The sequence below is a fragment of the Electrophorus electricus genome, chromosome 3 (genome assembly GCF_041902795.1).
Source record: "Electrophorus electricus isolate QZ-2024a chromosome 3, ASM4190279v1, whole genome shotgun sequence".
Lineage (NCBI taxonomy): Eukaryota > Metazoa > Chordata > Actinopteri > Gymnotiformes > Gymnotidae > Electrophorus > Electrophorus electricus.
In genome coordinates this window covers 23752462-23764802 of record NC_137499.1, presented here as the reverse complement: position 1 = coordinate 23764802, position 12341 = coordinate 23752462, and the positions used below count along the sequence as shown (strand labels likewise).

Genomic DNA, 12341 nt, shown 5'->3' with positions numbered 1-12341 from the left:
TCTGGCAAAGAATTTATTTGCAAATGAAACAAACTGCTATATGGTAAACTGGGTCCAGCCCAGAGAGGAGATGCCAGTTAGTCGAGTCAAACAACAATCACTACGTGATTGTTGACAGCGCAAAGTGGAGAGAGAACACTACAAGTGTAACCAGTGTAAAAAGTGTTATATACTAAAGGGTCTCCTGCCATTCATTAGAGAAATACCAACCTTGAATTCACACTATGCGCTACCAAGCCATAAGTACTTTTGCAAGGCAGATGTACAATAATGTTTGAGCTGAAGTTTGAGTGTTTGATCAAGACAGCGGAGGTTTACTCATTGACAAATGACATGTGGTCAAGTACTAACACGACTCCGTATATGTCAGAGACAGCACACTATATTTCACTGCAGTGGAAGCTTGAATCCAAATGTTTGGAAACCATGTTCTTTCCAGATAGCCACACTGCAATCAATATATCTGAGGGTCTTTGCTCTGTACTCCAGGAGTCGAAGCTGAATGAGGAACAATTAACCTGCATTACAACAGACAACACTGCTGCAAATATAGTCAGCCATGAGAGACCAATTTTGATGGCAATAGTTGTTGTTTTGCACATAACCTACATATGGGTGTGACGAATTCAATTAAGAAGCAAAGACAGAACGAGCTCGGGGTGTATGCTGATCGATCGATCAGTACTTTTTCCCAAGGCTGGCAGAGGAGGCGGGCCTTGCTGAAACCTCAATAAGAACTCCAATTCCCAGAACATTAATGTAATACCCTGTTTTCTAAATCAGACTCATGAGAAAGAAAAGTTTAATTATGTTATGAAAGAACAAACAAATGAACTGACAAATAACATTGTAAATGTTGTTTATTTAAATATTAAAATACATAAGCTAAATGTGTGCACTTTAATAATAATTATAGAAATTATATTATATAAAATTAAAATTAATATTTATGTATATAAAAGCAGCTAAACAAGTAAATAGATAAAAAGATGTGTATTTATTTAATAAATAATGATTTTTTAAAAATGTATTTATTTATTTGTACTAAAACAGGATTGTGCCACGTGCTGAGGCTCTAAACAACAAATAATTTGAGAGAATAATCGAATAATTGAGCGAAGGATATCAAATGCAGGATTTTAACGGGACTGGAGCCGAAATACGGCTGCGGGTCAATCAAAAGATTCATGTGCATTACAATGTTCTTGGACAGCTGAACTGACATCATATGAACAGGAACCAGCTGTTAATGGAGATGACTATCCATTAGCCTGGTGGAATACAAACGATAACCGTCTGCCTTTACTGTAAACCAGTGGTAGTTCAGTGGTTAAGGTACCTGCCTAGTGATCAGAAGGTTGCTGGTTCAAGCCCCACCACTGCCAAGTTGCCACTGCTGGGCCCCTGGGCGAGACCCTGAATGCTCCTGTCATAATTGCAAAATGCTTTGGATATTTAAAGAAAATAATAAAAATCAGCTAAATATTTGTTAAGGATGCTGTTCTGAAGTTATTGCTGTAAATAAAATCTTTGAGTGCAAAAATGCTTGTCGGTAATGGGTGAAAAGTTAGCTCAAAAAACAAATTATAATATTTCTGTATAAACCAATCTGGAATGTTAAAGACTAAATAACTATAACTACTAGGGTTATATACATGCATCATAAACATTATTTATTTATTACTTCTGCATTAATTCTCCTTTACTGTCCAACTGAGATGCAGTAGACCAGTTACATAGGCAGCAATAAAGTGATCATGTGACAAACAGATGAAAGGCCCTATGACGTGCATGTGGGGCACTTAGTCAATTCATTTTCAACGTGATAATATCGTTTATCGGGATAACGATGACCGCTTGCCTAAATTGACATTATCGCCCAAGCCTAATACATACATGCATGGCTGCTTTTCTTCCCATATCTGGCTTGTGTTGTATCGCTCAGAGCAGAGTGGCATCTAACAAGCCTCTGTACTTAGCGGATCCTCGTGTTGGGATATAGCACATGTTACAGTAGATACATCCCTTCCGCAGGGACAAAAAAAATTATAATCCTGAAATATTAATTCAGAAAAAACTAAAGAAGTTGAAGTGTCTGCTGGAAAGGAAACGGACCAAACGAAAAGACGGTTATCGGCAGCTCATCTCTCACCCCTCTTCCCCGTATGTGTGTTTCAGGTTACTCAATAAACCAGCCATACAGGACATTTGTACAGTCTTTTGCACAGTCAGATCAATGAGGATTTGTGGTGTCGGTATTGGCAGATTCTGTGAGCTGTGGGCTGGTCTATGGTGTTGATGTTACTGAGCCGTCTCAGCTGCCATGGCAACTCTCACCACCCCCTGATGTCCTCTGCTGTAGCCCATCACACCTCCACCGGGGCCAACTACTTCTCCGTTGCCCTTGATGGATGTTCTCATGCGGGATGGGTTTTGGACACCATCAGGACCAGACTAAGATCTTTAGAAAACCAGAATGGACACTAATTCCGTATTTCTTCATTTTCAAAATGTATTTATTTATCGTTCTCTTAAAATAGTTACTATTGTGGTGCCCGTTGTCAGCCAGAGGAGGACAGCCCCCCTTTTGAGTGGTTCCTCTCAAGGTTTCTTCTTCACACTCTTTACACTTTTTCCCTCACCCTTGTCTTACTGGTTGCTTGGACTTGGACATGTGTAAAGATGCTATGTGACATCTGTTGTAAAAAGTACTGTTTAAATAAATTTGATTTGATTTGAATCTATGGGCAGGTCTGCGGACGGCCGGCTTGTCCGGCAGCAGGTCCGTGGACACCAGGCTGGTCTGCGGGGGCAGGTCTGTGGGTGGGTCTGCTGGCTGGGACACAGAGGCAGTGAAGCACGTCTGTGAGCAGGCGCTCTGTGCGGCTGGCACTGATCTCAAACCAGCTCCACGCTGCCAGTCTGCGGCAGTGCCTGTGTGACACGCTCGCATACACACTCGCAGCCATAAATAACCCAGCCCAACCAGGGAAGGGGGGTTGTCAGGCCCAGCTTTCATCTCAGCACAAGAAAAAGAAATAGAATCACCACATCCATCCTTATGCCTAGCTGGTCTAAATCTGATTTTCTGCTATTAAGCCTCATTTCCATTCCTCAATCTGCCACTCAGAGGTGAGCGCGCCACCTCTTTGATCACCCCTCCCCCCCACTGTTTTGCTTGCTGTAATCCATGACCAAAAATAATGGGATTTGATGCATCTCCAAATGGGAGAGAAACCAGTTGACAGAAATTAATAAGTCTGATGAGGTGGGGAGGGACACTGAAAAGAGAGCGGTGAGTGTAGATAAACGAAAAGAAAAAGCATCAAGTGGAGACAACGAACCCCCAATCATGAGGCGGGGGGAGGAGGAAGAAGAAAATAAACCCACAAAAGCCCCCCCAGTCCTACAGAGTGAAATACACAGATGACATTTTCAACAAACGTCACATCCAAATTTTGGAGGGAACGGCAGCTGACAGGGCTGGTATGGGAGATGGCGTGGGAGATGGTGCTCACCGGCGGCAGCGTTGCGTTCGGAAAGGAATCGTGTTTACACTGCTTCTCTGCTATGGCAGCAGTCATATCTGCCGAGCTGCTTCTGTCTAATCCCTAGAGCCACGGCTGAACGGAAGTCCTGCGTACCCCATCCTTTCTCGACGATAGCAGCACACCGCGCACCATTAAAGCCACTTTTACTTCCCCCGTGGTGTTTCAGCGCGAGATTTCTGGAAGAGCAGTGAGAATGTGGATGGAAGTTTTCTTTCCCCTGGTCTCCAAGACAGGAGCACCCAGTACCCGCCCCAAACACAGTGGCTGTACGTCTCATGCGCTCCACCCGCTTGGGGCAGAGCCATTGTGGTACTAATAAAGGTTCTATCTAAGGGCGGCATCCGCAAGTGTCGAGCTCTGTATTGTGCTAAGAAGAAGAAGAAAAAAAGAACCATTGTTTAGAGGGGAGCCCACACCCCAATCTGGCACTCGGAACGGAAGTGGTGCCACATGCCCTTTTTGAGGATGAAACCCAGGAGAGGGGACGGCTGAGCCCTGGTGTGCCGCGTTGATCATCTGCCCCGTGATGTTCCGGCAGGCATCAACACTGCCTCATTCCCCACCGCCACAGGGCTGTAGCACTCTCCCTTTACCACCGCCATTGGAAGGACGCACAGACAGACTTTAGAAGACCTCCTCCTGTGGAGACAGCAGCAGGTGACGTGTGATGGGGATACATCTTAGGAAAGGAGGACTGGGAGAAAGAAAAAAGGGGTGAAATGTGTGAGGAGAGGAGAAATAAAATAAAACAGGCAGGGCAGGCTTGAAAGGTAGGTGACCTGGAGCGCTGTACCAGGCACTGGCTGGCGGGGGCGTGAGCATCGCCTCGGCGATTCGCCTTTGGGCCGAGACAGCTACAGGCTATTAGTGGGCAACCCAGACTTATGGTCTCTCCCCACCATGACAACTCCCGCTCGCTGGGTAGCGGCAAACGGCCTCCGAGCAGCGAACAGGCTCTGAGAACAAAGAGCCGTCAGGCAGGCCGATCCGCTTTCCCAGGTTTCTTTCGGGCCACTCGGGCCTGCGGTTTTAAGCATTTCTGTGCTTTGTGGCTAATGAGGCGAGAGGAGGGTGTGGGCGTGCTTTCGGGCCGCGCACGTGCCACTTGTGCCGGGTGTCACCCTTCCTTCTCCTGCTGCAGTCACCTGGCTGGTGCACCTCGCTCTTCCTAGGGCCTGCCACTCAGTCCCGGATCTGACAGGCGCCTCTGCCTCGCTCTCCTTCTCCGAGCCTCTTTCTTCTGTCACCGGGAGTAAACTTAAAAATAACCTCACGCGTCGGGCGCTACACGCCTTGTTACCATGGTGATCTGCTGGCGAGCGCGGAGGCCGGGGAGCGCACGCGTGCAGCACCTTCACTGTGTAACCAAAACCCAGGAGCAGCGCTCATACGACGGGCAGAATGGAGTGCTTGACAGGGAGCAGCACAAGTCTAACAACCTGGCTCAGGCCACCTGCCTGGGTGAGTCAGGAGGAGGCTCCTTGTGAAGAGGAGAGACCGGCTGTGTACCTCTGAAGCGGGGTGGGGCCTATGGGTCATTTAGCTGTGAGTAGGAACAAGGGGATAGGCATGGGGCAGCCATGTGACATCCAGTCCCGGTGGTTGCGGCTAGGCACAGTGTTTCTCTGAGGCTGCAGAGGGACCAGCGGGGCCACTGATTGATCGAAAACACAGCCATTGTGATGACATCAGTCAAAGACAATAAACAGAAATATCACGATATCGTAATAAAGTCTATTTCCTGGCCTTTTAATACATGTACTGTACCTAGTCTGATTTCTGACGAGTGTAATCCTTGTCCACTGTCTATACAATATTCACTGAGCTACTCTTCATAAAACTGCACTGCCTTGATGTGCATCTCGTCTTTTCCGTCTTCCTTTTTCAAATTAAATTATTAACAAATAGCTTGGGCCACTTCAGCCAGCCCTACGCCACAAAATCAGCTGAACATGAAGACTTGGCAGATGAAAAGCACTACACGGGATCAAAGCGTCGCCCTGCTCTGGAGAGAGCTACATTCCCCTGCACGCTGCCACGTGCCGTTTACAAGCAGGTGGAGTCGGCGGGTGCAGTGGACAGGCGTGGGGGTGGATGAGCACAGCCGGACAGGAATGGCGTCTTCCCCCGAAATGCAGCTCTTTTCTATTATGACCGCTGGCCTGTTGTCACTCTGGAACAATTGCCCCACGCTGCCGTGGAAAGCAGACTGACCTACAGCATTGCTTCAGATGAGGATTTATTTAGTTGAAAACGTTCATGCCAGGGCCAGCATTGGCGCTGAACCTGCGACGGTAATACAAACTGTGACTTGTCATGCACATGTTGCAAACAAAGAATTTAGAAGGAAAGTGACTGCGCTTTTGCTTTCAACTCACTGCTAAGAGCCTCAATAAGCCTCATCCCAATAGCTGCCCGCAGGTACATCCTGTGACCTTTCTCGGATCCTCCAGGCACCTTGCGCCCAATGATCAAAACCAAATAGACATTTGATGGCCTGGTCATCTGTGTGAGATTCTTTTTGATGCAAAATCTACATAGGCACCCAAACATTAAGTTACCAAACACAGAGAAACCTTAATAATCTTTTTAAAAGTCTTTTTCTTTAGACTCAATGATCCCAGACACTTTTTAAACAAATTTCAAATTGAACAAAATGTCAGAAATGTTCAGTTAAAATTAGGCTGCGTTAGAAATCTGCGCTATTCAAAGGGAGGAGCGGGTGGTGTGGTGGGGGTTCCAACATTAAAAGAGCCTAATCTGTAAAGCAGGACCTAATTCATATTAGCCTCCCGTTCCTCAAAAGCTGGAGGAGGGGGAGCTGAAGCCCTGAGCAGCATCTGAAGGGCTGCTGGGAGTCCCAGGAGCTGCCGAGAGCAGGCGGGTTTATCTGCGGGGACAAGGCTCCCACGGTCCTGTGTGCTGCATGGAGATTGGGTGCTGGCGCGCCCACGGCCCACACGGAGTGCTGCGCAGATAAACCCGCGCAGCTGAAACGAAGACGCTGCCGCCGGTCTTCCTGCCTTTCTTCTCCAGTCTCGGACGCCTCGGACAATCTAAGGCGGCGATCTTATCTTCTCTGATATTCTGCTTCTCATTATTTTATTCCACGAGCTCCCCCTCAAAAAGGCGATGTCTTTGATGGCAACCCATTCATGGATTTAATGGATTTCTGCTCTCTTTTTCTTGGGCTTCTGTGAGGTGCGTTCAAACCCTGGCGACCCGCTCCAGGACCCCGCCGCCTGCACAGGACAACGTCTCCGTCGGCAACAAACGAGCGAGGAATTTCAGCTCACAAAACATGCAGTCAATAAGGATCTGAGAGCCAGCAAACTTCCACTAAATGAAAATATGGAAACTTTTCCTCCACTGAGACTTCAAAAATAAAGGGAAAGTTGGAAACTCTGAGGCTGAGGTGGGAAGTGATATCTTCCTCAGGCACAGTGTGCTTAACATAGCAGGGGAATCATTAAATGACTTCAAAAGGCCCAGGCCCAGAATCTGCCCAACCTATGGCATTTATCTTAATAACGGTTTCCCTCTCATGCACTTGGTTTAAAAAAAAAAAAAAAAAAAAGCGCAAAAGGGTAGTAACAATAAGCCATGCTACACATCGCAGGCTAAGCAAACTGCAGAAATTCAGCTGGGGGTGTGTCTGTGTGAGAGTGAGAGACAGACAGACAGACGGTAACCCTCTCTCATCCTCCAAGGCCAGAAAAGCTCCCGCTGGTGGAATGAGTCTGATCCCTGTGTCCAGCTCCCATCCTTCAGCACTATGAGCCTGGGTCACTATACTACACTACATGACATGATGCTGCATGTCTACATGTGGCCAGTAGCACCTATGTGGTGAATGGTTGGAGTGGGGAAAAGGCAGAAAGAAAACACAAACGAAACAGTTCAAGGGATGATTGCCCTTTTGTGATCATGAAATCTAGGCAAAAATGGATAATGTAACCCCATATGAAGATAATGGAGACTAAGACGTCAGAAACAGACATTTAAGCATGCTGTAAAATCAGAACTGCAGTGGACAGATTCTCTTCCCACTGGACTCTCCTCCATATCCTGTCTCACACCGCTCTGTACTGACATTATGAACACTGACTCAATCATGACTGAAGTTTCTCATTTTGAACTTCAGTTTATGACTCTGCCCTCATCCTTGCATTATTGAGAGTCTAAGCTCATGCTTGCTTACCGACTCTCACCATTATTAACACTTCACCTTGGACCCTTTCCTTAGAATAAATCGTTGTGCCTTGTCGATAACAAACAACAATTACAAGGACACTAAGTGAACCTGAATGACAGTCTATGAGATCTAAGCAGTGTGATCAAGGCAGGACATTCCAGAACGGAGTCAGAACAGTCAGCTGACTTCATTCTGGGATGTCTGACTCTACGCAGCCCATTGGGAGGAGATGAGACTGGGCCTGCCAGGCTTGGAGACAGGAAGGAGGCCCCAAGGACTTCTGGGAAGAAGCCAATCACTTGCATCTTCTGAGAAGCCACTTGACCCAGAGGCCATTTAGCAGTGCTTCTCTGTACAGAAGCAGTTGTGTATGACTAAGAGTGATTATGAGGACTGATTCACATCAGTGACACTCATTTCAGTGTTAGCTGCTCCAGAAACTATTTTTCACATTAATGCCTATTCGGCAAGTTTCTGAAACATGGGGTGGCGAGGCGGCCATCAAAGTCGCACCCTTCTCCTCCAAGCTGTGCGGTCTCTGCGTGACTGCCACATCTGGCAGCCAGAGCGAGCCTCAGATGTGGCCGGATGCACAAGGATGACTTATTGTTCACAAACAACCCTTACGTGGTGGCGGAGCTGAAAAAGACGGAACGTCCTGAGATGTCCGCGCCAGCCGTCTGCACATGTGGCGGTGGGACTCACGTGCAGGATTTATGGAGTAGGCTGCCTGGCACAGTAACACTGCAGATGGGCCGGGAAGAGCGGGGGAGGGGCCGGGAAGAGTGTTGGGCCGAGTGAGTGGGGGATGGGCCAGGAGGAGCGGCGAGCGGGGCTGGAGTGGAAGAACGGCAGGTGGGGTGGGAGGAGCAATGAGCGGGGTGGGGTTGGAGTGGGGGAGGGGCTGGGAGAAGCAGTGGGCGGGGTTGGAAGGGGAAACGAGGCTGTTTGGGCGGATGTAAGCTCTAATGAACGGCTTTAATAAGGATTACGATCCTGATCAACAGCACACTGTCACCTGGAGCCTGGCTGGATTAGGGAAGCTGTCTAGCCCATGATTCCTGAATACACCAGGACCAGTGAACATAGGAATTCCAGCAGTGTCTCACTGAAGCATGCCTGTTCCCTTTAGACAGAGCCAGTACAAAGTGGCCTAATGTATTTATAATGAAACGCTAACCAGGACTCTTCTTCTGTCTGACTACAAAGTGCAGCGGTGTACTTAAGTGTGCGTGAGTGCATACAAGCTCACGACTGTGTACCATGATCCACATGGCATGCACCCTACCAGGTGAGCAGGTTTAGGATGGTTAACGATGTACTTGTGGGTATATAGTATATGAGCTGGAAAGCACTGCTCTAGGAGTCCTGTCGTGCGCTGTCAGGCTGGATCGTTTCTATCTCTTGGTGATTGAGTGAGTGGCGGGGCGTCGGAGGCGTGTTGCGTTTGGGCGGGTGTAAGCTCTGGGGAGGCCTGTGACCACCCACCTTCTCCTGGGCCAGATCTCTCTCAGCGGCATGGATCTTCTCCAGGTCGAGGCGGGCGCGCTCCATCTCGGTGCGGAGACGGTCCAGCGCCGCTTCCTGCTCGCGGGCGGCCTGCTGACGCTCCTCTTCGCGCAGGACTCCCAGCTCAGCCAACTGCTGCTTCCGCTGACTGTGAGCTGCCAGCACCTCCTCCCGTAAAGACTGCACCTGGGCCTCCAGCTCGGAGATGGACTTGAATGACCCACAACACACACACACACACACACACACACACACACACACACACACACACACACACACACACACACACACACACAACTTCATCAAGGAAGCAGAGCACAGAACTAAAAGAGCAGGTAGACGTGTAAAATATTTCTCTGGCTCCCGTCAATCAGATCAGCGCACAGTGGTACAGACAGTGTGTTTATAGGACGGCAAGCGAGGGGAATCCCGTACACGCTCAGATTGAGAGGAAGAAAACCACAGGGAGCGGTGTGGGCAGACTATGTGCTCTCAGTCTGGCCAGGCCCAGGAAAACATACATTGCTGCCTCTGATCACCACCGAGACCCAGAGCTCCACATCAAAGAGCTGCATTCCACAGGGGTCAGCAGGCTGGTTTAATGAGTGAAATTAGTGCAAATCAAAGGTCAGTTACGCATGGGGGATGAGGTACTTCTGCCATTCCTCATCTCATGAAGCCAAAAAAGAAAAGGAGGCGGAGCTCAGATATGTTGAGAGTGGGCATGCTCACGGGAAAACTCAGCAGATGGCTAAACCAGGACACTGAGGAAAACAGGCGGGAGGGGCCGTGATGGGTGAGACGTATAATGGGTGAGGCTGTGATTGGCAGGGTGGTGATGGGGTTCTGTGATGGATGGGTGAAAAATGAGTGAGTGGTGTGATGAGTGGAGACGGTGATGGGTGGATGAGTGGTGTGATAAGTGGGGCAGGGATGGACGGATGGGTGGGGGCTGAGTGGTGTGATGAGTGGGGGTGGAGACGGGTGGGTGAGCAGGGTGATGGGTGGGGGCTGAGTGGTGTGATGAGTAGGGGTGGAGACAGGTGGGTGAGCAGGGTGACGGGTGGGGGCTGAGTGGTGTGATGAGTAGGGGTGGAGACGGGTGGGTGAGCAGGGTGATGGGTGGGGGCTGAGTGATAACTGCCAGTGTGTTGGCAGCTCCCCACCCCGTCTCCATTCCTCCTCCGCTCCCAGACATCTCGGGGAGGAGATCATTTCACATGGCAAGCCTGCTCAGAAAACTGATGTGAGCACATTGGGGGACTGGGGGGGCTTCGCAATGTGTGTGTGTGTGTGTTTCTGTAGAATCTCTGCCACTTCAAAGGCGGCTCACGAAAGGAAAACACACCCCAGCTGCGGAGGCGGTGCTGGGGTCCCAGGCGAGTGCACCAGCAGCTCTCTCTGGACTCCACGCTACTGTGGCTACATGTGCAGGGCTATTAGAGCTGGGCTCCGAGGAGCCTTTCATCTGTAATTCCCTCTTAAACTGGACAGGGAGAGGCTTTTGCTGCCTTTTTATTGAAATAATCTTGTGAAAAGAAATAAAAAATAAGATAACTACAGAAAATAGCACAACATAAAAAAGATATGAAGTTATGTGAATGTGGAAAAAAATGTGAACAGTTTAAAGAGAGGACTGTAGGATGAGTGATTATGTAGCACTTACGCACATGATCTTATCCTCTTATTAAAACAGCCTCTTGTGCTCAGACATGCTCCAGAGAGTAATGCCTGCTTCCAGTGGTCTCTAAGCACTGCCCCAGCAGCGATGATGAAAAAACTTGACCTTGATGGGCTTTTAAAACCACTCGCTGCCCGTGACCCACTCAGCTATGGAGCCAGTGCTTCAGTGGAACAAGTCCCCGTGCCCACGGTGGAACTTCCTATCAAAACCCCGTGCCCACGGTGAAACTTTTTTTCAGATGCCATGCCCACAGAGTCACTTCCTGTGCTGTGGCGCCAACCAAAAACATTTTTAGCCTCCTATGTGAAGCTGGCCTCCGATTACCCAGCAAACTCCTGCCTTGCCGGCAGCTGCCCATAAACTGTTTACTCTAGAATTCTTCAGACCTGGAGGTCTGCCAGGGACAATAGGAGCTGTGCAGATAAAGCCGGAGGGGTGGATCACTGCACAGGGATCCGGTCCACACCGTGACCGACCCTTGGAAGGAGGACAGGGGTGGACAGACACTATCCAAACAGCCATGGGCTTCTCATTCCTAAACACACATGCATTCGTATCGTTAAGGGCACCCCATGCGCTGGTGTGTACTGCAGCAGAACAGCCCAGGACCTTGTAAAACTTAAAGCATGCTGTAATTAGCCTTGAGGTGGAGCCTTCGCTGAGAACTGAGCCCATGACTGAGCAGACCATGTCCTTAGCAGCAGAGGGCAAGACATTTGCAGAACATTTTAAACTTTTGTTTTGTTTCACATGGCTGGAGTTTGCCAGCTGGCATGACAGGAAGATGTCATGGCACCCAGGAAGTGTCTTCCTCGCCTGCTGGGTGGAGATGTGCCATTGGGAACACATCGAGACACAGTGACAACGTATAAAGAGTTCGCATCTGTGTCAAACGCACAGAGAACAGTGACAGTGCAGTGACCCACGACTGAGGCAGCCCCGACGATGCCCGAGAAACTGGGCTTTCAGAGTCACCTGGCAGAGATCATCGAGACGGCATCAGCACACAGGACACAGGCTGGACGAGGCCCAGCCTTGCTGAGAGGAGCCCTGGACCACATGCACTCACCATGCTGAGGGCACCCTGGCCCACATTAGCATGGCTTCAATAAACGGGACCCTTGTGCTCCTCAGAGAGGCTGGCCTGATGGACGTGATGTCTGGCCAGTATTTAACCCCTGTTCATCGTGGGAAACTGTCTGGGAATGGAGAGACGTTGTGTGCCGGAGGCCCAGAACTCACGCCAGGTACCTCCGTCCAGCCCTCATGACACCGGAAGCTTGGGTAGACTAAGAGGGGCGGGTGGGGGTGTGGGCAGGGCTCGGCAGGAAGGCTTTTTCCCCAGGCAGAGAAGGGCTGCGGTGAGGAAGGTGTGGTCACAGCATGAAGAATATAATCAATA

The 12341-nt window shown here is 49.4% G+C and overlaps 1 protein-coding gene across 8 annotated transcripts in view; it reads right to left on the bottom strand.

Moving 5' to 3' along the window:
- The window catches only part of cep112 (centrosomal protein 112), a 94739-nt gene that overhangs the window by 24902 nt on the left and 57496 nt on the right, over positions 1-12341 (bottom strand). For all 8 annotated transcript variants that reach the window (XM_027006744.3, XM_081710723.1, XM_081710722.1 and 5 more), the window contains one exon: positions 9235-9465. In XM_027006744.3, the coding sequence (XP_026862545.2) occupies positions 9235-9465 (231 nt within the window). The remainder of the gene's footprint in view (positions 1-9234; positions 9466-12341) is intronic.